The following is a 25,490-nucleotide window of genomic DNA, read 5'->3' on the forward strand; positions in this document are numbered from 1 at the left end:
CACGATTACCTCGATTACATTAATTGAAGTGGGAAGACCCACCCACCATGGGTGACACCATTCCCTAGTCAGGGAGTCTTGAACTGTCTAGGAGTGGAGAAAGCAAGCTGGACACAGACATGCATGCATCTATCACTTTCTTCTTTAGAGTGTGGAGGGAAGGTGACCAGTTCTCCAAAGCTCATGCCTTTGCAACTTTCCTCTCATTCCAGGTCGTAATCTAGAATTTGGAGCAAAAATAAACTCTTTTTCAAGTTGCTTTCGTCAGAATACTTTTATCACATGAACAGGAAACGAAACCTAGACACTCCTTTGTATGCGGTCCAGTTACATAGCACAGGGAGAGGCATCACCCACTTTTAGGAGGTGTCTTCCCATTTTAACTGATGAAATTCAAGATAATCCATCACAGCCAAGTCCAGAGGCTGTCTTCTCCATGACTCAGGATCCTATAAAGCTGAAAATCAATCTTAACCATCATAGGTGGAGTCGGAGGGTACTGAGCATGTCCCTGAGAGAAGCTGGAAAATGGGGAATTCAGAAGTCGCTATTTTATGGTACTGCCTTGGGGCACCACAGCCTGGAGCATAGGAAGTGCTCTGGATACCTGAATAGTACACCCCCCCAACCCCCAGTGGGTTTACTCATACCCATAGAGGACTCGGTATCTGGTACAAGACTTCTGGTTCAAATCCCAAACTGAGTTACTTTCCTCTCCTTTGGAGGAATGGCTAAACTATAAAAGCATAAACCCCAAGTGGGGGAGACCAGAGCACCACCTCACAGAATCTGTGCAAAGGTATTTTATTATATTGCACAGCGCTAAGCAAAGTGCCTGCCACTTCTCGAATACTCAGTAAGTGTAAGTGATAATGATTATGACAAAAGCTCTTCTCAGACACAAGATGACCCAAGACGTAAGCAAGACACACTAAGAAAGCATGATTCTTACACAAGTGCATTTTCACCTAAAGGCTCTGAGCCTTTCCTAATGCCTGACATGACCTGGATCCAAATGGGTGGAGAACTGTAGGAGCAGGAAAGAGAACCAGCCCATTAGATAACTCGAAAGGCATTTGGGCAGCTTCAGTGATCTCTGCAGCTACCTGCCAATCTGCATGTGTGCTCTCTGTATTTGAGTTTGTTTTCCTGTGTAACCGCTGCTAGATCCTGGATTTTGCTCAGCAGCTGAGCCTGGATTTGTGGGTGGATCTTCAAATGGCTGTATGGCCTTTGAGGCTCTCCTCCTTGCCCAGTGAGGAGATTTCTCTCTCCCAACATCTCTAAACATCATCACCCAATCCAGAAAATACCCTGGATCTTTTTCCTTTCTTTTTTTTCAGCAAACTTTGCTCATTCTATCGTCAAAACAGACTTTATGGACTGGAGAGATCACTCAGCAGATATGAGCACATGTTCCTCATGCAGAGGACCGGGTTCAGTTCCTGGCACCCACATGGTAGGTCACGATGACCCATAGCTTCAATTCTAGAGGATCTAGCACTTTCTTCTGACCTACATGGGTACCAGGCACTCATATGGTATATATACATACATACAGGCAAAACAGCCATATGCATAAAATAAAGCTAAAACAATTTGTTTAAATAAAAACTGAGTTTAGGTCCCCTTTTCTGCTCTCACCATTGGCATCTTCCTAAAGGAAGCCTCCTTCATCATTCATCTAAGACCCAATCTACACACAGGTACAGGCTGTTCTCTACCAAGGACCAGAGTGTATTTTATAAATGTAAATCAGGTCCTTGCTGTCAAGGATTGAGTTCCAAGATGCAGGCCCAGACACAAGGATTCACCGGCCACTGTTTTACTTAGAAAGTGTCTCAGGAGATAGACATAAGAGTCTGGGAGGAGACGACATGGGAAAGGGGGGAGACAGCAGGCAGGGACAAGGCCTGGAAGCCTAAGTTCCCAGCATATCTCCAGCCTGGGCCAGATTCCTTTGGCAAGTTGGGAGTTGCAAATTATATCCAAAATTTTGTTTTTTCCAAAAACCAAGAGTAGGCTTCCATGTTCTCATTGAACTAGCAAAATCATGGGCTAAGGAGGCTTTAGGGGAACTTTCCATTGCTGATGAGCAGATAGCTCAGCGACTCAGGGCTGTCATTGGAGCCAAGTTGTAGAAGTCAGGATTGATATACCGGAAATACAAAAGAAACCCAGGAGAACCTCTGCAGAACATTCCAGACTTTTCCCTTGTGCCCTGCCTCAGGCCCTTGTTCATTTCCTTGAAGCTATATATTCTGGATTTTAAGTAACTAACGTAATAATCTGACTCTGACCTTGTTTTCTGTCCCCTCTCCCAATAGACACATACTAAAATAAGACACGTCTTTATTGTCTTTTGAACTACATTTCCTAGGACAGGTATGGATTCTCCGCATAAGTAATGAGAATATGTTAATAATGGAATCTTGATCATACACTTTCAGCAATGGGGAGCTTCTGCAGCATGGGGCTACTACCCTCTACCCATTTTTAGAGGAAAGCCTTAGCGAGCAGTATGCCCCAAGACTGAACTCTAATCTACTTCTCGGTCATTTGCACCAACTGATCTCTCTGAAAATCTGTGATGATTGCTTCTGTCTGTCAGTCTCTCACATTCCCAGTGTCCCACTCTTCTCTGATGCAAGCTAATCTACACATCATCTCATTCGACGTGGATTTTAGGCTCCCTGGCATATAGAAGCCCACGAGTCTTTTCACTGACCCTTACAGCACAGCATACCACCCTGAATCTGTCCAGTCTGGGAGGTAAATGGGGGAGAAGCAGAGAAGCTTCTGGAAGAGTGACTGAAGATTAATTAGCAGCTAGTACTCCCTCTGGAGTCAGCACACCCAGGTTGAAATCCTAATCCCGCACATCATCGAGGACTGGTCTTGGGTGACATGCTTATTTCTCTAAACCTCAGTTTCTCTTTCTTTGCTGAGAAAAACCAGAGTCTCCACAGTTCAGAATCACTGTAGTGGTTAAATGAAGACAATGGATGTCAACCACTTCGCAGAGTGTCTGTGTCTGATATGTTCCTAAGCACCCAGTGCTTCCCTGAGCTTCACTTCTGACTTAATGTCCTCAGCCAAATCCAGTTCCAGCTCAGAGCCTCCTCGTTTCTTCAGGCGTGATAATGCCCTGCTGGTTATTGTTTCTTCCCATTTTCTCAACCAGACTCCTCCCCTTAGGGTCCTCCAGGTCTCTTCCACCTCCTAACTCCTCCCTCCATGGGTCACCCTTATCCATTCTCCCTTTCTCATTTATTCCTCTTTTTGCTCAATCTCACTTGGTTATTGTTTTGCACATCTTTCTTTTAAGCATGGAAAGTTGAGTCAGTAAGATATGTTGTTGTTGTCTATTCTGGCTCCTACCTTGGCTCCAGATAGAAAGAAAAAAAACAGTGAGAGCAATAAGTGCTACATCTCTTTCCTCTGAGGCATCTTAAACTGTGACTATTTTGCATCTGCTTTTTGCCATAGACTGGGTAGGTAACCATGAGGACAAACGGAAGTTAGAAGTCAGCGTGGGAAACGGGCCATCAGCCATGGTCCTTCATGCCCTCCTTGAAGCTTCCCTCCCCTCACATTAGATCCCTGATACAAAAGGAGCTATCTGTCATGTCATTCGCTGCGACAAAAATTCCTCTGATAGTTTACTGTTAACTGTGGCTCCCCACACTGAACCCTCAACTAGGGATAAATCGTCTTTATCCAACTGGAGGGAGCTGTCTTCTTCATACCTTTTTAGCTATGATACATCATTGAGTTTACTAGTTTTGGGTTTCTAGACGATACTGGCGCACTGAAGAGAAGGAAAAGAGAGTAGCTCTCCTGCAGGTTGGAGAAGGAGCAGAAGAAAGGATTGAGGCCAGGCAGCCAGCCTGGGGATGAAGGAGCATCCTGTACTGGGAGACTTTCATGGGACACCTATCCCTTACACTTAGTTTTTAAATGGAGACTTTGCAGTGTAGCTGTAGGAGACCTTTGGGTATAGCAACAGCAAAGTTGGGCTGTAGATCTTGTAATTTACAGAAACAGTGCTGGATTTTTCAGAAGCTTTTCGGCTAAAGCTGAGATAGCTGAAACTCGGTCTAGCTTTCGCATGGAAGCTTTCCTGCAGATTGGTGCTCCCTGTCCTCCTAATCCACTCTGTGAACGCTGGTTCCTGTTCTGCTTTGGGCAAATCAGAACTTGTTTCCACCGTCCCCACCCCTTGAAGAAAATCCAGGAAGGAAACCAAACCATTTCCAGCAGAGATAAGACTTGATCCCAGAACTATCTAAAAGGGCTTTTAAAGAGTCCAGTCCTGGACTGGAGCTATAAGTCAGTGGTTAAAAGTACTTGCTGCTCTTGCAGAAGACCTGGGTTTGATTCCCAGCATCCACGTGGTGGCTCACAACCATCCATAGCTCCAGGTCTGTGGGATCCAGAGCTCTTTTCTGACTTCTCCGGGCAGCAGGCACACTTGTGGTGAACACCTTTGCATGCCGGCAAAACATTCGTCCTCATAAAATAAAACAAATAAATCTGAAAATAATTGAAAGATTTCAGATTTGCATGTGGGAACCTTGACATCCAAGGAGTACTGTTTGTTCTGTATTGACAGTTTGTCGGGAGGCTGGGGAGGAGCTAGGGCCGGCTTCTGCCGCTCTGACAGGAAGCACTGTTGGAAGAAGACACTGCTGGTAAAACATTGACAGGGAGCCCACCACACTGATAAGATTCCAGGGCAAGTAATGAACACACACAGTCATTTCCCAAAACACCAACCTGCGCCTGATACAAAGTTGATGAACTCTAAGTTCCTGCATTCCTTGGCTTCTTGCTACTGTATTAAACACCCCAGACAATAAACGTTAGGGCAACGAAAAAGGTCATTTCAACCCGATTTGGGAGGCTTCAGTCTTTGTTGCACAGGAAGATTCTTGCAAGTCTCTGGTAAGAGGGAAGCATACGACAGAACACATAGAATAGCAAAACTGCTCATCTTATGGTGGGAATGGAAGAGAAGAGGATGGCATGAGGGCTTTATGGTTCCCATTGGTAGATGCACCACGAACACACAAAACAGTCTTTCATGAGGCCTCCCCTCCGAAAGGTTTTCCAGCCCCCTATAGTGCCAAGAAAGGGACCAAACCTTTCATATACAGGCTTTGCGGAGACACTCCAGGTCCACCTCTACTGATTGCTTGCCTACCTCTATTGCATGCTTGCTCTTGTTTTGTGCTGACCTCAATTAATGGATAATTGGTCAACTGGCCCCGTGCAAGCTAGAGATGACTATGCATCTCTTCCTTCCCCCGTCACACTCTTCTTAACTGGAGAGAGGAAAACACAGGTTCTGTGACCCGTCATAAACAGAAACTTTAGACTCAGCAGCGATGTGTGAGACAGCTTTGAACTAACCTCAGAAGGTGGTAAGTAAACAAAATCTACGAGAAAAAGTTGAAGGAGCTGGTGTCGCCCGGCTTTAAAAACGGAAGGTGACAGTCTAGTACGGTGGCTGTTTCTCCAGCACAAAACCCAAGATCATCTGTACTCTCCAGATCTCCTCTGCGCTCCACTGGAGCTCTTCTGGAAAAGCAGTGAAGCTGGCCTCAGGAGAGTGAGGCTCCTGTTCCACCATTGCTAGCACATGACCTTGGCAATCAAACAGCTGGCCGGCTTCTGCTGGGCTCAGCTTCCACCTCTGTAAAGTTTAAAAGTTGGGCCTTTTGGGGAACTCCTCATCAAGACTTCCTTTAAGGGTTCATAAAAGACTGAATGTCTGGAATATCCACACCGTGAGCGTATTATTATTATTATTATTATTATTATTATTATTATTATTATTATTATTATTATTATTATTTGTGGCAGGCTTTTGCTGTTGGGCCACCAGCCAGCTCCCAAATCCTGACACAAAAGCTTCTTATTAGTTATGAATGCTCGGTCTAGCTTAGGCTCGTTTCTAGCTAGCTGTTTTTTTTCCCCCTTTAACTTAAATTATCCTGTTTTTCTTTATCTACCTTTTGCCTCAGGGTTTTTTACTTTTCATTCTGTACGTCCTATTCTGTGCCTGCAGGCTGGCAGCTGTCTCTTCTGGCCCTGGGCATCTCCCTCTCTCCCTTGTTTTCTCTTTACTCTCATTCAAGACTAGATGTCTCCTCCTGTTTATTCTCTCTGCCTGCCAGCCCCACCTCTCTCCTGCCTAGCTATTGGCCATTCAGCTCTTTATTAGACCAACCAGGCGCCTTAGGCAGGCAAGGTGAAACAGCAATATATCTGTTCACAATTACACAAATGCAGCAGAAACAAATGTAACACATCTTTACACAGTTAAAGTAATATTCCACAGCATAAACAAATGTAACAAATGTAACCTTCACACAGTTAAATATTCCACAGCACAAACAAATGTAACATATTTATATAGCTAAATATTTCACAACAACCTTGTTATTGTTATTATTATTATTATGTGCATGAATGTTTTGCCTGCATGTATGTCTATGCACCAAATGCATGCCTGGTGCCAGAGGAGGCCAGAAGAGGTTATCAGGCCCCCTGGAACTAGAGTTACAGATAATTATAAGAAACCACGTAGGTGCTAAGAATTGAGCCTGGGCCTTCTGGAAGAGCAGCCAATGCTCTTAACTTTGGAACCATCTTTCCAGTCCATGGGACAGAATAATTTTAAATCATCACAAACCAAAGGCACTTATCCAGTGACCCATTGGGTATGGAATGCAAGAGGGAAAAAAAACCTAATGAAGCAAATGCAGTAAGTGTGAGGTGGTGCACACCTGCAATACCAGCACCCAGGAGGCTGAAGTAGAGGATTTAAGTTCATGGCCAGCCTAGATTACACAGGAAACCCTGTCACAAGAGATTCCCTGCCCCCCCTTATTTTTAGTTAGGAAGAGACTGAAGTCTTTCTAGAGCTGGTATGGTGTTGTGGCTCCGGTATCCCCAGCATGTACCTCCTTGCACATATGGTTAATGATGTACTTGCTGGGGTTCAAACACACAGATGTAGAAAGAACATACAATTGATTTTCTATTCCCATCACCCACCCTGAAAAATCTTCCCCAAAGGTCACTGTAGCTTTTCTGTACTTCCACTAACTGACCCTAAACCTCCTTGCAAATTATTTTGAGGCAAGTTTCAGAAATTCTATCATTTCAACTACAGATATTTCAATGTACCCTTGTTTTGTTGCTGTTGCTTGGTTGATTTTTGACGCACAGTTACTATATAGCTCACGATGGCCTTGGACTCATAATCAGTAGTGTGATTTTTAATTGGTGTTAATAATAAAAGCCCAGAGGGGGTGAAATCTGAAAATCAGAGAAGCAGAGCAGCCAGCCATTAGTTCTCTCTCTCTCTCTCTCTCTCTCTCTCTCTCTCTCTCTCTCTCTCTCTTTTTTGGTTTTTCAAGACAGGGTTTCTCTGTGGCTTTGGAGCCTGTCCTGTAACTAGCTCTGTAGACCAGGCTGGTCTCAAGCCATTAGTTCTAACTTCTTCGAAATCCTCAGACCAAATGGAATATCCTGTCTCTACAAGTCCTCAGACTGAATGCTGTCTCTACAAATTTCAGATTGAATCCTGAGCTCCTGTCTCCTCCTGCCTTATATTCCTCTCTCTGCCCAGACTTAAAACTTCTCGTCTCCACCTTCCTAGTGATGGAATTAAAGATGTGAGCCACCTCTTTTAGACTGATTCAGTCTCATGTAGCCCAGGGTGACTTGAACTCAAAGAGATCTGTCTGCCTCTACCTCCCAAATGCTGCGATTAAAGGTGTGTGCCACCACTGCCTGGCCTCTATGGTTAACTAGTGGCTTAGCGCCACACTCTGATCTTCAGGCAAGCATTATTTATTTATTATACAAATAATATATCACTCTATTGCCTCAACCACTAGAATGTTGAGATTATCAGTATGTGCCATTGTGCCCAGCTTAAGGTATCATCTTAAAAGACAAACATTGGTGAATACTATACAACTGCAATATCATTATCTCATCTAAAAATCTATGATGCATTCTCAAATTAACTCACTGTGAATTCAAGTGTTCAAATTTTCCTGATTTGCCATAAAATGGTTTTTAAAATAATTTGCTTAAATTAAGGTCTAAATTTCACTACTGTGTGATATGTACACTTTTTCAATTAATCTAGAGTCCTACTATAGTTTGATTACTCTAGAACCCCATATTAGTTTGACTAATCTAGAACCCTATTCTACTCTCAACTACTTTTGATTTACTTGTTGAAGAAACAGGGTCGCTTGTATCCCATACAAACTGGCAGTGAAGCCAAAAGTTGGATGAGGTCCAGGTTAAAATGCTCAGCAAGAGCATAGGTAGATTTCTGTATTTCTCTAAAACTGTTGGAAGCTATTGATTATCTAGATACATTATTTCATTCAGAGCAGCAAAATGCTGCTACGGTAACCTCATTTCTCAGTTGGAATATATCTATAAACCTTCATTAACTTCCTGTTTATCTTACACACAGATAAGAAAGGAAGGGCAGAATAACTATTGCTCCTTTTTCTGTATTTACCTTTTCCAGTTAATGGATTGAGAACTGGAGGTGTAGCTCATTTGGCAGAGCTTTGTCTGGGTTTGATCTCTAGCACCACATAACCCAGAAGTGGAGACAGGAGGATCAGAAATTCCAAGTCATCTTTGGCTACATAGCCAGTTCAAGGCCAGCCTAGGCTACATGAGATCCTGTCTCCCCCCTCCCACCAAATTATATATATTAGATTATATTAAATTATATAAAATATATATATTAGATTGATTCTTTACCATTTTTCAAAGCATGGCAGTCGAGAAGAGTGTTCTCTATGTTTTGTCACTGAGGAACACATGTCCTCAAGGCTGCTATGAGTTTCCTGGGAAGAATTACCGTGGGGACAACCACACAGCCAGACACAGGAGACTAAACAACATAACAAAATTATGTCTAGCCATCCAACATCCCACTTAACCTCTTCCTTCATGGTGCACTTAAGTCCCTTAATCAGGGTGGAAATGAGACAAAGAGATATTAACTCAGCAAACAGCAGGCTCCAGCCCTAGATTTCTGGCTTTCTGCCTGGGATTCACCAAGGAACACATAGCTCTTTCCACATACAAATGGTCTTCCTCTTCTGAGAGTGTACCTTTTAAGGAAATTCCTTCTGAGTGGCTTCAGTCATTTTGATCTAGTGGGGGTTTCCAAAAGGTGACACTAAAATTTAGCAGCTGGAAAAGTACTGCTATAGACCTAGCTATAGGTCCTAGAAGAGACCCTGGCTGCCCTGAGAGGGTGGGCTGCTAGAGACCCTGGCTGTCAGCTCCCTAGTTGTTGGTCATGGAGACATCCCAGTATCCCAGTGTGGGTCAGAATGTGGCTCAGGAACTCAGGAGGCTTGTGTGAACAGATACATTGGTATGCAAATATTTCATTTAATGAGTTTTTAATTTCAGATTACCTTTTTCAATTTTTGATGCTTATTTGGTTCTATTTCCTAGATTCCAATTGTCTTTTGACATGCTCTTTTACCCTAATGTGTTTCTTTTATTTATTATTTTTTTTTACTATGTTATAAAATCCTTCTCTGCTAACTCAAATATTAGAACCATTTGTGGGTCTGCTTTCATGGTTGCTTTTTTTCCTTGATTATTAGGTAATGTTCCTGCTTTTTAACCAACTCTGATCACAGAAAAGACCAGAGGTAGCAGGTACCAACTGATGTTTCTTTTCTTCTGCTAGCAGAAGTGGTGAGGGGCTGGTTGTGTCAGTCTGGCTACACAGTCCATTGGGTTAGACCAATTTCCAATTCTCTTCATCCTGGTGCGTCTCTGAGTCTTTCTGATGGTTTGATGAAGTCCTCTTAAGCTTTGGACTGACAGCCTGGCAAGTCTCTTGTCTTCTCACTCCTGAAAGCCTGTGGAAGATTCCATTCTGTTCTTAGGAACTTGAGCTAAGCAAGCTGTTTGGTGGCTTACTCCCAAGTTTGGCAAGCATCTTGAGAGGCACACCCATCTTGTGTTTGATGCAGGCCTCCTCTTTCCATTAGGACTTTGTTTCTCAAATACTATAAGCCCATGGGAAATGTATCCTGCCATTAGAGCCCGGCTTCTGCTGCTCCGTCAGACTCCATCAGACTCATCAAAGTAGATGCTTCCTGGGGCAAACTGTCCATCAAACTCTACTATGTTTTCTTTGTCCCAGGAATGACCTCACACTGGGGACATTCTGTGGCCTCAACTCTTACCTGGGTTTGGAAGAAACAAAACAAAACAAAACAGGATACAAAATTGTTGGTCAGGACCAGTTCATTTCAGAAAGGGCTGATTTCTCTCAAAGTTTTAGTCCGCTAGACCTCATCACTGTCAGAGCTCTCTGTGGATTGTTAGCCGGGCGGTGGTGGTGCACGCTTTTAATCCCAGCACTTGGAAGGCAGAGTTAGGCGGATCTCTGAGAGTTCGAGGTCAGCCTGGTCTACAAGAGCTACAAAAGCTAGATCCAGGACAGGCTCCAAAGCTACAGAGAAACCCCTGGCATATATGTATGATTTTTATTGTTATACCAAACCTAGTTTTACTAGGCATTTTAGCAGCATACACTTCGTATGCAGAAGAGGAGATTCCACATAGCTCTTTTAATATTTAACCATGGTAAGGTCACACAAATGTGACTGTTAGCCCAGATCATACGACAACATCTCCTTATACCCATTACAGTGAGAACCGATGACCCAAGTAGACAAGCTAGGATCTTTTTAAACTGAAATGGGGAAAGATGGGAGAAAGAACCTTCTTATTCTTGCAGTGGGGAGGAAGTGTTACAAAGTTGTGGGGAAAGTCTGGAAGAAGTTGACCAAGGAAGGGCTAGAGAAATGAAGCCCTCAGTCTGGAGAGGGGATGAGGTGGGGGTAAGTTTGGAGCCCTGATTCTTGTCCCTTGCTTTTTCTGTGATTTGAGGACTTGAATTACATTTCCCTGAGCTGAGTTCAGGCATTTAGAGGCTGGGGCATCATAATCCATCTCCACCGTTGGGCTCTGTGGACACCGGGCACCCCCACCCCTGTATCCAGATCCTTTTCTTCTTAAGCTATGTGGAGGTGGTTTATATTACCTGAGTTCAGAGTCTTAACTAAGACTGCTGCCATAGTGACAGACACGTCTAGCGGGGTCTGTGGAAAGGTACCTCCCTCACCACGGAGGAAGAGAGAGCATGGATGGAGAAGGACGGAGGCCTTGGCTTTATTAGATAATGGGTCCTGGAGGAAGGAGAAATTGGAGCTTCTGGATTTGGGTCACACAACCCTAAGAGGGAGGAGCTTCAGATATGTCTAAGATGTCATCTGAACATCTGCCTGAGCCAGGCTGTTTCCAACTTTAACCAAACCAGGAAAGTGAGTTCCCCACGTGGTATCCAAAGATAGGAGGGAAGACAGGAGGTTCTTGCATTTGTACATTTCACCTCCGCTCAGGCCTTCTGGCTTGCAGATGAGCCCTGAGTTTACACCAGAGAATAAACGGGGGGAGCTATTTGGACCTCACACACCACTTTGCCAGTTTCCGTTCTCTTCAATTATTTACCATCTAATTGTCTACAGTGAAACAGAATCTGCAAACAGAATCCAAGATGTGGCCTCATGAGTGATCCGGAGAGTGCAAGCTGAAACTGCGATAGTTTTGTGTCAGCTCTTCACAAGCTAGAAAGGAGGGAGCCTCATTGAGAAAATGCCTCTTTAAATCTGACTCTAGGCAAACCTGTTGGGCATTTGCTTAATTAGTGATTGATGCGGGAGGACCCAGCCCATTGTGTATGGGGCCAACCCTGGGCTAGCGAATCTGGGTTCTATAAGAAGGCAGGTTGAGCAAGCTATGATGAGCAAGCCAGTAAGCAGCACCTCTCCACGTCCTCTGCATCAGCTCCTGCCTCCAGGTTCCTGCCCCACTTGAGTTCCTACCCTGACTTTCCTCGGGGATGGACTACGATGTGGAAGTGTAAGCCAAATAAACCCTTTCCTCTCCAAGCTGCCTTGGTCACGGTGTTTCATCACAGCAATATAACCCTAAGATAGATACAGTTGGAGCAGAAGCAGGACACCCCCCCCCCTGCACCCAATGGTCTTCAGAGACTTAGGAGTGCTGGGTGGAACCAGCACAGGGCAGTGACAGAGCCCGGACTGGAAGGAACCTCAGAAGTCTGACCTAGTCTCTGAGGCCCAGCACTTCTTCAGGGTTGCTTTGGGCCACAGTCTGGACTTGGCCCTTACTTGTTATGTCTCCAGATGCCCCCAGACCCTGCTTTCTTTTGTTTCTTTTTTTTTGTTGTTGTTGTTTTGTTTTTAGAGACTTGGTTTCTCTGTAGCTTTGGTGCCTGTCCTGGCACTCTCGCTGTAGACCAGGCTGACCTTGAACTCACAGAGATCCCCCTGACTCTGCCTCACGAGTGCTGGGATTAAAGGTGTGCACCACCACAATCCGGCAAGCCCTGGTTTCTTCATCATCAAAAGACAGAATGAAAAAGGGAAAATAAGTCTCTCTTCAGATTGAAAAGACTGCTATGACTAATATTTTGTCAATCATAGGAAAAGTACTAGTAGCTGTGAAAACAAGAAAGATGTCTTAAAGTAGAAAACAAAAATACAGATAAGATTCACTGTGCTCTCACTGCTTGTATTAGGTACTTTCCTCATTGCTGTAACAAAATGACAGGCGAAGCAACTTAAGGAAGAAAGGGTTTGTTTTGGCTCATGTTGGAAGGCATAGTCCATCACGATGGGGAAGCAATGGCTGTGGCAGGAGCTTGAGGCCGCTGGTCACGTGTCATCCACAGTCAAGAAGCAGAGAGGAGCAAAAGCTGGTGACTGCTCACTTTTTCCTTTTTACTCAGTTCACAACACTAACCTATGGATGGCTTCTCCCATGGTTAGGATGGGTCTGCCTACTCCAATCAGCGGAATCCAGAAATTCCCTCTCAGACACGCACAGATCTCTCTCCTCTAGATGATTCTAGTTCCTATCAATAACAGATACTACCCATCATGTTGTGCAATAGGATTTTCTCAGGAACATTTTGATATATTTTCTTTCAGCATTTCTAGACAACTATATACAATTGAGAAATACTATAAGTTTTTGGGTTTTTTTTGTTTTTTTGTTTTTTTTTTTTTGGTTTTTCGAGACAGGGTTTCTCTGTAGCTTTGGTGCCTGTCCTGGAACTAGCTCTTGTAGACCAGGCTGGCCTCGAACTCCCAGAGATCCGCCTGCCTCTGCCTCCCGAGTGCTGGGATTAAAGGCGTGCGCCACCACCGCCCGGCACTATAAGTTTTTAAATGTTTCTTTGTGTGTGGCAGTGGGGATCGTGCTACTTCACGAATGAAGTCAGAGGATAATGTGTGGGAGTCAGTTCTCTCCTGCTATGGTGTGGGTTCTGGGGAGCAAACGCAGATTGTCAGGCTTGGTTGACTGGTAAGTGCCTTTACCTGTTGAGCCATCTTGCTGACCTGAGAAGTGTTATTTCTAGTCTAGTTTTCCTACTGACATTTTATAATAAGCTTCTTCCCAGTGCCAATACATACTTATTCTAGTTTGCTCTCAGCTGCTGTCATAAACACCATGATCAAAGCCAACTTGGGAAGGAAAGGTTTACTTCATCTTACAACTCTCGGGTCACACTCTACCACTGAGGGAAGTCAGGGCAGGGACTCCAGGCAGGAGCTGAGCCAGAGACCACAGGGATGCTTGCTCACCTACTTTCTTATACAGCCCAGGTCCATTTACCTAGGGATGGTACTGCCACATCTACCAGCAAGCAAAAAATGTCCCCATAGACTCATCTGATGGAGGCAATTCCTCAACTGCGATTCCCTTTTCCCGAGCAACTCTAGTTTGTGACAAGTTGACAAAAACTCAGCTGTGTGGTATTCTTCCAAGACAAGATGTTTAATGATTACTTATTACATTGTAAGGAGGTCTGTGATTAGAACTCAGTGGATTCATTTGGTTGTGCTTTTAAAAGCGGCTGGGGAGCGAGGAAAGGTAGTGGTAACAGTTCAGTCACAGGCTGAGAGTGAGGATCAAGAAGAAATCTGAAGACGAATCTTTCCGAGGGATCAACCTCAAGCAGCACAATGACCCCCCCCACATGCACACACGCACACGCACGCACACACACACACACACACACACACACACACACACACACACACACACAATAATAGACCTGAAAGGAAGTGAGAATGAAGGAGTGGAGCAGTTCAGGTCTGGGGGTATGTGAGTGCCCAGATGAGGGCCATGCATGACCCTGGTGACTGCATCGAATCCATCATGTGTATGGGCCTAAGAACTATGGGCCATTTGCCACCTTTCTATTCATATTTCCTTCCAGTCCCTTTTCTAAGCATATGACCCCCGCCTCAACATTCTCCTAGCTGAAATCTACAGTATGAAATCTAACTTTTTTTCATTCATGTAAATTCAATCTTTGGGCTTGACTTATGTAAGTTTAGATTCAGGGAAAGGAAAAGTGTTAACAGAAAAAAAAATGAGTCTTCCACTGGCTAGTTGGGGTCCTATCTGTGCCAGCAGGTGCAACTTGATATTTGTGGGGAAATTGGTCCAGGTCTTCCAAAATGGATTTTGGGGTAAAGAATAAAGGAAGAACCAGACACACCCACAGGTTGTGGAAGAACGCCACCTGCTTCATCCTCAGACATCTAGGGGGAGGGACAGGGGTAAGTAAAGGCATGTTGCAGAAAGTCAGCGAAGCATCCACACCTGCTGTCTGTATCAAGTGTCCAGAGACTCCCTAAATAATTGAGACTCAGTTGGCGCCCTCCCAGGGCAGGTGTGGAAGAGTTTCCAGACCAGCAGCTCCTCTTGCAAAGCTGGAGCAGAAATGAGGATCTGGTTACTTGAAAGGGGGTCCAGTTAGTGGCTATGGTGACCTCCTTCAGCCTAAGGATGCACCTCGAAGCTAAGGCACAAGAAACTTCTGGGGAAACTCTTAGCTGCAGTTCAGTGGAGGTTGAGAGCTCTGAAGCCCACTGTCCCTTGTTTAGATCCAGGTTCAACTATTGGTTCCCAAGTGACTTTGAGACACTTACTCAACCTTTCCAACCCTCACTTTCTATGTTTATAAAACAAAGATAGCAATTCTCTCAGATTATTGCAGTATCATATATAAGGGTCCTATTGAAACATAGTAGCTATGTCCAACGAATGGTATTACCTTTTAGGAAGGGATGCTAGGAGGTTATGTCCAGGGCTAAGGAAAATCTATTCTTTAGAAGTACACATTTAGAAATTTACATGAAACCAGTGTACCATGTGCTGAACATGATGTTGAGTGATAGAGGATCTCAAAAAACTTATTTATCAGTTTTTTTGAGATCAGTATTGATCTCAAAAATTGGATCAGTATTGCAGGAGTTCAGAAATGTTATAGACTTTCCCTTGGTTAAACAGCAAGTAAGGATAAAAGTTTTAAAAAGTCCATGTCCTTACTCTGTAGGTGAGTGGGCCTCCAGGTGCAGTTTAGTGATTCCTAGGTGACAGAAAGGGAATGAGAGCTGATCGTTAGACTGAAGTAAAGCAGACTTGCTCAGACCCATGGGGCTAGACTGCCCCCTAGTGTTAGCAAAGTCCCGGGGCCAGGTGGCTCAGAGGCAGTGAGAGCTTTTCCTCTGAGGTTAATTGCAACCTCCTCCCCACCTGCCCCCATCCCGCCCCCAGCAAGCTCTGCCCGTGCCCTCATAGCGCCAGGAATACAGGCATACATGGCTACATCCAGGTCTGAAAGGTGATTCTGGTGGCCCAAACTCAGCCATTCATGTAGCACAGCAAACATTCTTACCCATGGACCCCATAGGAGTCCTTTCTAAACCCAAGGCCTCCAAGACAATCCCCTTTCCCCACACTGTTTAGACTGCCATAACAGAACACTGGAGACCAGGTGGCTGTAGAACAGCAATTTATTTCTAATAGTCTGGAGCTGGGGAAGTGCAAGGTTCAGGAATTAGCTCTTGGGGAGGGCTTGGTTCCTGGTTCACAGAAGGTAGTCTTGTTTCGCTGCAGTTTTAGCTGGTCCATACTTGGGCCAGTTTGAAGGTATTTGAGGCCCATAAATTCAGTGATGACTAAAGACTCCAGTGTGTGTGTGTGTATAGGAGGAGTGTCAAAGTTGTTGCACTTAGCTTTGGCCATCTCAGGCAACAGAAAACATTCTCCTGGACACTTCAGGTTCAAAATCAAATCTCTGTCGCTTCATGCCCTTCTTGATGACAGGTGCTCATATTGCCCAGGTGCTTAAATGGCTGGTCAGACTGGGCTCTGCACCGCACTGTTCCTGGGGAGGACAAGTCTGGCCTTCCGGGGAGCAGATGTAGCAAGGATAGGAAAACCTGACTCTTGAACATAGCCTCATCAGTAACGAGAAGTTTGTGAACAACACTGAGCCCATGAGGACTCACAGCAAGTGACCATCTCTCCCTTCTCAGCTGTGCCAACTACAGACCTTATTATCTATGCAGCAGACACAGCAATAGTCCGAGAAGAGAGAAGCAATACGTGTTGACCAGGCCATTCATTTTCCAAATGGCAGAGCAGAGATCTGAATCCAGCTTATCATCCAGTATTCCAATTTGAAAGAAATAAGAAGCCAACTAAAACTTTTTTATTAAACAGAATTTCTTTATTGATTCTTTGGGAATTTCACATCATGCACCCTAATTCAGCTCATGTCCCAGTCCCCCATATCCTCCCATCCATTACCCTTGCAGCACTCCCCCAAAAGAAAATTTAAAAAAAATCTAACTTAACCAAAATAAAGCAAAGAAACAAACAAAAATAAGAACAAAACTAAACAAACGAACAAAACACCCAAACAAAAAAACCTTTCACTTTTCTTCTTTCCCGCCTCTGTAACACCTCTTTATTTGTCCTGGTAGCACTGGAGCCGTGTGTCCAATTAGCTTTACTAGCAAACATTCATTGCCATGAGTCGCTGCTCTGGTTCAAGGCCTCTGGTTTCTGGCACACCATCATTACTGGATACTCACCGGAACTCCTCTGGGATATCCCATGGCCACCAGAGTCATGGAGATCCTGCAGGTATTGTTCCAGATGACCAGTCCTTTTGCACAGCTCAAACTGGTTTAAGCAGAAAACTGAATTACTGAGTTGGGTCTAGTGGTACGTTTCAGACCCAGGTGGGAGGAGCCAGGCTAACTACACAGCCTCTGGCTCCTCCTCCTTTTTCTTGGGTGACTTTTACACATCTTCTCCCCACACAGTAGCAGACTGGACACATTCAGCTTTAATAGATTTTATGACCCCAGGAGACTAGCGCTTGCTTTTCCTAATAACTGCATAAAAATTCCACCAACATGCTATCTGATCAAATTTAAACCACATGCCCAGCAGAGTGTTTGGATTAATGAGCCCTGAATCATGTGAATGCCAATTGTAGACTAGGGGAAGCAGTGCCCCACTTTGAAGAATGCCAACTGACATGCTTGTGAAATGGCCAGGGAGAGACAGGTTTGTAAAGTAATGGATGGAGGGCAGATATTCCTCTCCCCATGCAGTCCTTGTGCGTATCCAATAAGTTGGTATGTCCCATACTGTTGCCACGGGATGTAATCACAGAGAACCTACAACTGCCGCTTGAGTAAGATCATGCACTTATATATGCCAGAGGGACTTTATTTTTCTTTTGCTCCTAGTGGAAACTGGGAGACTCGGGGCTGGCTTGTCATTTTGTGGCATGTGTGGTTAGGAATTGGTAGGAGGCAGGACCTCAGGAGTAGCCTCAGAATAAGAGATTCCTTCCCATAGGACAACCCAGTAAACACTTGGTCACCCAAGTGTTTTTCAAGACTATGGCCGCCTCCTAGTCCCCTTTAGGTTTCTTCACTTTGGATGGAGGAGAGGGTGCTGGTGACCCAGTGTCTGTGGAAATTGGCATGTTTACGGGAAATGACCTTGTTGACTAAGTTCACCTGCCTTTTCTAGATCATACCCCAACCCTGTCCCATGCTGTAAAAATGGCATCTTCAGGAGAGATGATACCAACACCACGGCTAGGATTTGTTTTCTTAAAGTGTTATAACCTGCCCTAAGTCGGCAGTCACTGCTCTCAGACTTGCTGGTTTCATCCCCATGCTGGAGCTTGCTTGCACCAACCTGCTGCCCGCAAAGCTCTGTCACTAATCACTCCCAGAGCCCATCTCCCCCAGAGCCCATGTCCCGGCCTTTGTTATCAGTGACTCCCCCAAGGGCTCTTGTCTTTTGGGGCTGCTACTTCAGACTCCCGGGGCATCTGCTGTCTGGTGGGAGCTGGTTGTCTTTCCAGCTGGACCTTGCTTATTGCCTTTTCAGGCAAGCTATGTCAGAACTCCCCCTTCATGGGGCAGGGCAGGCTGGGTGACTTGCCAGACCATGTAAGGGTCTGGCTGAGAGGTAGAGCTTGGAGCCAGACTGGGAATATGATCTCTACGACTGTGATTCTTATGCCCATAAAACTACTCTGAGGGTCACAAGCAGCATGTCAGTGAATAATGGCTTCTTTTGGAGGCTCTCGGAAAACAAGATGTCTTTGAAATGCAGAATATAGAATACCAGAGACTAAGTGCAGGGCTAAAGGGGAGGGAGTGAGGAGATTATAAATTCACAGGTCAGGAGCATAAACTTAGTTACAGCCACCGTGAACCAAGGACGTGGGCAGTGTCATGGTGGAATGGATGCTGTGGGGACGACATGTCGTGCACAACCCAGACATCAGATCATCATTTAAGTAGCCTCTAAGTTCTTCATGCCCACTATCCTGTTTTCCTCTCCTCTCGAGGGCCGAGTCCCTCCCTGGAGGGCTTCCTGGCACCACTTCCATGGAAACTGCGCGTGCGCACACACACACACACACACACACACACCCCGGCCCCAGCTAACTTCCAGAGAACAGCATATTGAGAGCAGGCAGGGGAGGAGGGTCACCACGCAGGGAGAGGACAGGCGAGGGTGAGGACAAATAAGGGAGAAAAGTTTGAAACGTGCGCACGGGCTTTTATAAGAATTTAATTTCTCAAAAAAGGGGAAAGAATCCAAAGTATTAAAATAATCCTCTAATCTTTGTTCTGGAGGTCAAGAACAGGATGACAAAATAATTCATATAAAAAGGTCAGGCATAATTGTAGATCTTCCTCCCACTTGCAGGGACATCTTGAGATTCAAACCTCCAGTGTGATGCTCTGATTCCAACTACATCAAAGGTACCATGTGTCCCTGGCCAGGGAAGAGACTGCAGCTGTCTGGGATGTGCACCCTTAAATTCATGAAGGCCAACCTTCCCAGGGATGTAGGTTAGTCCATTTTAGGCACCGTTTCCGGTGAAAATGTTTAAGGTTTTTAAAGAGTTGCCTCTCCTTAAAGATTCCCAATCTCCCCTTCCGAAGATGAGCAAGTATAAAAGAAATAAAATTACACGTGGAGATTCTGAGGATGGAGGGGTTGGTCCCGGTCGAATGCTAGGAGACCTTACCTCACTGAGGTAATACAAGCCGCCAGGACTTCCTTGTCATTGATGTGAGATAATAAGAGATGGCTCTCCCTTAGTTTCTGGGGGGATGGGACAGGGGAAAGCCCAGTCTCCGCCTGCAAGAATGGTTCTCTTCCTAAAGACTGGACTGTGTGTCTAGAGAGCCAGGCTGGTGGTAGAGCCTTTGCCTAGCACGTTCGAGACCCTAAGGTCAACCTCAGTAACAGAAACAGACACATACGAGAAGCTGGGATGGAATGTGAACATTAGCTAAGACAGGAAATGCTGAGTTGAGCCAGAAGCATAGGAGAACTTTCCGGAAGGCAGACCCTTCTAAGAGGTGGGGATGAGGTTCTCTCTGCAGATCCTTGAGGAGCCCAACTGTGACAGTCTGCACAGCAGTCCTGACGGCCTGGCTCCTCTCAGCTGATGTTTCTCTGGGGAACAGGGAGGTTCTCGTGAAGGTACTTTAAGCTGCCGTGCTCCGAGAAGTCTGAAACCACATGGTCTTGTCCACGAAGCAGCCACTTAGTAGTTAGCAATCCTTCCAGTCCTACGGGTCCCCGGGCATGGATTCGTGATGTACTGATTCCTACTTCAGCTCCTATTAGAAAGCAAAACAAAACAAAAAAAACATGGAGAAAGGTGTAGCTTTCCCAGCCACTGCTGCCTGCTCGCCCGTGAGCCCACAACGAGTATCTTCTCTCCTTGCTACCTTCTGGCCATCCTCCCTGGCCAGCAAGCTGGTGTTCCTCACCCAAGTGAGTGTGTTCTGTCACTACAGATCACAATGCCCCTTCTCCCACTGCCCTTCATCCAGGTGTATTCTGACAGTTTTAGAAGATCTATCTGCATCAGTTTACGCATCTCAATTGTTACCCCGGTATGTTTTGAAGTGAACAAAAACAATGTCTAGTATAGAGTTCATCTCCCTAAACAGTCCTTACTCTCTCTCCCTCCCCCCCTCCCTCTTTTGAGATATAGTCTAACGGTATAGCCCAGGCAAGTCTTGAATTTTTCATCATCCTGCCTCAGCCTCCTGGGTGGTAGGACTTTGGATATGAGCCATTATGCCAAAATAGTATTTATTTTTAAAAGATCCATTTGTTTTTATTTTGTATGCATAAATTTGCACGTATATATGTGCACCACATGTGGGCCAGTGCCTATGGAGGCCAGAAGAGAACGTCAGATCTCCCAGAATTGGAGTTTCAGTTGGAAGTCACCTGATGTGGGTGCTGAGAAAAGAACCCGCATCCTCTGTGAAAGCAGGATGTGCTTTGAAACTCAGGCCCCCGGAATAGCCTTCATACTCTCAAAAGCATAGTTCTTAATACTCCGTAGGAATTTAGCACGAAGGCACCTGCCAGTTACACTGCTCATTTCTCTATTTCTCTCCCCTCTTGCTCCTGAGACCAGGGATTTTCCTGGGTCTGGCTCAGTGTTCTCCACTGTGTTCAGTGGGGGCTGGGATTCCCCGTGCATCACAACTTCACTGAGTGTGCATGGTGTACCAGGCCTCGGGATGAAGTGGTGAAGAACGAGGTCCCATTACTGTGGAGCAGATAGTCACTGGCAAGGGAGCCAAAGGACGGGCCAGTTGTCACTTTTCTACAGTGCTGGAGTTGAGGGTTGTGAAAATTAAATCAGAATCCCAATGCGACAGAAACGGGCACTCAAAGTCAATGACTGAGAAAACTGTGGTAAATTCCCTACAGCTTTCCGTGATCAGGGAGAGGGGTTTCTCCAGGCAGATCACATGTTCCAAAAGGCGGGGGGGGGGGGGAGGTGAGGATGTAGCTCAGTTGCAGAACAATTGCCTAGGATGTCCGAGGCCCTGGGTTTGATCCTTAGCACCAAACAGAAAAGACCAACACCCACAACAAAACAAACAACACCAAAAAGGGTAAGGAGATTACAATTCTCAAATGTTGGCTGGGCATGGTGGCACAAGCCTTTAGTCCTTATACTTGGGAGGCAGAAGAATAAAGATCTTTAAGTTTGAGGCCAGGCAGGTCTACATAGCAAGTTCTAGAATAGCCAGTGCTATGTGAAAAGACCCTGTCTCAAGAAACAAAACAACACCAACACACACCAATGTACTAATAGGCCACTTGTTGGGTCTCGGCTGCTCAGTCCCAAAATAACCATATAGAAACTGTATTAATTAAATCACTGCTTGGCCCATTAGCTCTAGCTTTTTTATTGGCTAACTCTTACATATTAATTTAACACATATCTTACATATTAATATAACCCATCTCCATTAATCTGTGTATCGCCATGTGGCAGTGGCTTACTGGAAAAGTTTTGGCATGTCTATCTCTGGTGGCAGCTCCATGGCTTCTCCCTGACACTGCCTCCTTCTCCCTGACACTGCCTCCTTTCTCCCAGAATTCAGTTTAGTTTTCCCTGCTTATCTAAGTTCTGCCCTATCAACAGGCCAAGGAAGTTTCTTTATTCACCAATAGTATTCTCAGCATACAGAGGGGAATCCCACATCTCACCAACACACCAACACACACACACACACACACACACCCCAAACACCTCAAATATTCATGAAGTGTGCTACAAATGTCTTACTGGATGCTTGTTTAATCATCTGCACAAACAATGCTAGAGAGCTGGATGTTTTATAAGTGATGAAAGGACCAGGTGTCTATTTCTATGACCACATGTGTGCTGGTGCCAGAGGTGAACCCAGAGTCCTGTGCATTCTAAGTACATGCTTTGGGCTAAATCCCCCACCTCCTACCTCCTTGCTGGTTCCGAATGTTGGTGCTTAGGCTCTGTGTAGATGCCAAGACCAGTCCCTTCGGTTCTATGTGTAGTTCCTATCTCTCAAATCTGCAATGGCATGCTCTCTGGGGACCACAACAGCTTGTAAACCAAGATAACTTGTTCCTGCTTGCATTGCAATGGGGGCCCCAGGGCTTGTGCATATTGGGTCTGACTCTGGCTGTGTGACTCTGGGCAAGTTATCTGACTTGTCTCTAGATGTCCCCATTTATAGAAAAGGAATCAGGAGCAGGTGAACGGTCTGCCAACGCAGGCGGGTAAATGGGCCTATTCTTGATTCTCTGTTCTTTATCTAGATCACGCACGACTGGAGGAGGTGCCATTAGAGCCTGTGGTGGGAGAGCCACAGGGGGCTCCTTTTCCCTGTCTTTCTTACCCAGTCCAAAGCGGTAGCCATCAGAGAAGCGAGTGCTAGCATTCCAGAACACACAGGCGCTGTCCACATGCTGGAGGAAGAACTCTGCTGTTTTTTCTACAGGGGAAAGAAAGAGGAACCAAATGAGGATGACCCCTGGAGAACACGCCCGCTTCTGGCCACTCCCTGGTAACAGACCTGACTGCACATGCTGTCCTCACATGTTAAACACACAGGCTCAGGAGAGCTCTGAAGGGAAAGATGGATACCAGACCCCACGGTCCTAGCTGGTCGGGGACCACTGGAAAAGCGTCTCTAGGTAGTTATGCCTCCATGCTGGAACAGCCTGTATAGGTCTGACCTCCAAGACCACACACATTAGCTCTGTGGCCTTGAGAAGGTGTATGACCATCTCATACAGGAGAAGGGGACCGTACCTGCCTCTCAGAGTATGGAGGATGAAGCCAGTTGGCCCGAGAGCCCTGACCCCAGTGCCATATGGTAAGTGATCAGTTAATGATGGCTGCTGCTTGGTGCTGTGAACTCCTCAGGGGTCATAGGTCATATGGCTTCCTGCACCACAAGGCCTCGGAGCCAGACACCCTGGCACGTCACTGATACACTGTTTGGGAGGTAAATGAATGAGTATGTCTGTCCTGCTCTGCTCTTAGCCTCCTAGTACTAGCTCCCTCAGCTGTAAACTTGTTTTTCTGTTTTGGACTCAAGGTCTTACTATGTAATCCAGGCAGGTCTCCAACTTGTGGCAATCCTCCTGCCTGAGATTTCTGGGTTCTGAGATTACAGAATGTCTGGCGTTGAACTACTTGGTAGGCAGCTGCACAGGTAAGGATAAGGCCTCTGAAGCCCGGGGAAGCCATCTTTAAAGTGGTACCCATCATCTCTGACCTGCCAATGGGGGCCCTGGGATGGACCACAGGTAGATCAGAGAGCACTCCAATGCCAGGACTGTTCTTGGTCAGTCTGGAGTGTGCTTTCCTGCATGACTAGAGCAGCACCAACTATAGAGAAACCTGGCACCGCTTGCCTGAAGTCCTGCATACTGACCATTCTCTGTGACGATGACATCTGTGTGGGAGCTGCCGTATTTATGGATGTGATCAATGGCTTCCTGGACACTGTCCACCACTTCAATGCACACTTCCAGGTCACCATACTCTGTTCGGAGTGACTTCACTTCTGAAGGGCTGAAGGTCAGGTAGGAGGCAAACTTGGGGCCTGCGTGAATTTTTACCTGTCAGAGATAAAGATCCAGTACAGAAACAAAAGACCACAGCAGCAGTAGGAACCAACAGCAGGGCCTGCGTGATGAGCTGCTCGTGGGCATGGAGAGTGACCTCCCCCTCCTCACACCAGCACACCCTGCCCCGTGGTAGGCCAGGGCTTGCTGGCCACTTTTCCAGCAACAGGGCCCTGAGCAACCTGAGGCAGGGATTCCAATGAAAGGCCTTTGAATGTATGAGGCACGGAAGCCCTTGACTTCTGGCTTTTGAGTAAAGGAAATTCCCATTCTCTATGAAGTGGAACCTGCGCTGGACTCATGACAAGAAAGAGGGCGCCACAGATGTATCTTTATTCCCTACACCCCAGGGAAGCCCTGGCTTGGTACTTAAGACTACCTCAAACTAGTTACCTGTGTGATTTTGGCCTGTCATAGCCAACTCTAGGCTCTCAAACTGATCCTCTTCCTGTTAGATGGATATAAGGATCCTGGGCTGACCTGAGGGACTTCATCAGTCTGCTCGCACACAGGCCTTGTTCTCTGAGACCACACAGACTAGGTATATGCCCTGACTCCTTCAGGTCTTGACTCCAGCTATGACAAGCTCTATCTGTGGCTTGGCTTTATTGGAACTGTACTTTCTGCAGGACTGGAGAACCCCATCTGTGATCAGGTCACCCCGAGGATTTGGTTCCGACATACAAAGGTGCCGTGTGCAGGACACACATTGCCTCATATTGGTTTGAAGCCTCTGAAGGCAATCTTCATCCTGATGCCGGGGGTGCTGAGGGTTCGCCCACAGTAAAAGGAGGAGGCTCAGTTCTAGCCAAGGATGGCTTTCCTCCTGGGCAGTGACTGTGATATTTGGCATCTTCAGGTGTCAATCAAATGGTCTCTAGTGGATGGGCTTGAACACGAGTAGTCAAGTGTTCTGATTCCTGTTTACTCTGTGGGGTGCAGTGACTTCTGGTGCTGAGTAGTTCTGGCTGCTAATCTGATTGGGGATTCGTGAGGTACACCTGTGCCTGTGTCTGTGATGGGCTTTCCAGAGACACCCAGATCCTGAGGACTCTGGCCTAATGGATTAAACTTGATGGATCTGTAGTAGGATGGCATTATTGGTAGGGGGTGGAAGGCAGAAGGTGGGCCTACATGAAGGAGACGGCCGGAGACATGTCCTTGAAGGCTGTGTTCCCCTTTCCTCCGCTTCTTGGCTCCCGTGATGAGCCGCTCCCCGACCATGACAGAATGAACCCTCTGTGAGCCAAGCCAAAGAGTTCCAGACAGCAGCAGGCTATGGGGTGACTAAGGAAGCGGCTGCTTTGCCAGTTCTCATGTTCTTTAGTTGCAGCCTGGAGGAAAACGCTGAGTCCCACGAGGAAGTCACATTTTCCCACTTCTACCGACAGCTTATTCTCCTCTAGACTAGATTGATACACAGTGCTGTGCTCAGATCTACCGACAGCCTATTCTCCTCTAGACTAGACTGATACACAGTGCTGTGCTCAGATCTACCCACAGCCTATTCTCCTCTAGACTAGACTGATACACAGTGC

At 45.9% G+C, this 25,490-nt stretch overlaps 1 protein-coding gene across 3 annotated transcripts in view; it reads right to left on the reverse strand.

Annotated features, from left to right (window-relative positions):
- Positions 1-19,061: 19,061 nt before the first annotated feature.
- Aldh18a1 (aldehyde dehydrogenase 18 family member A1) overlaps positions 19,062-25,490 on the reverse strand; it is a 36,126-nt gene continuing 29,697 nt past the window's right edge. For all 3 annotated transcript variants that reach the window (XM_026781486.1, XM_005352258.3, XM_026781487.1), the window contains 3 exons: positions 23,760-23,946; positions 22,716-22,811; positions 19,062-20,141 (listed from right to left, as the gene is read on the reverse strand). In XM_026781486.1, the coding sequence (XP_026637287.1) occupies positions 19,960-20,141; positions 22,716-22,811; positions 23,760-23,946 (465 nt within the window). In that variant the 3' untranslated portion in view covers positions 19,062-19,959. The remainder of the gene's footprint in view (positions 20,142-22,715; positions 22,812-23,759; positions 23,947-25,490) is intronic.

The sequence above is a fragment of the Microtus ochrogaster genome, chromosome 8, assembly GCF_000317375.1.
Source record: "Microtus ochrogaster isolate Prairie Vole_2 chromosome 8, MicOch1.0, whole genome shotgun sequence".
In the NCBI taxonomy this organism is placed as follows: domain Eukaryota; kingdom Metazoa; phylum Chordata; class Mammalia; order Rodentia; family Cricetidae; genus Microtus; species Microtus ochrogaster.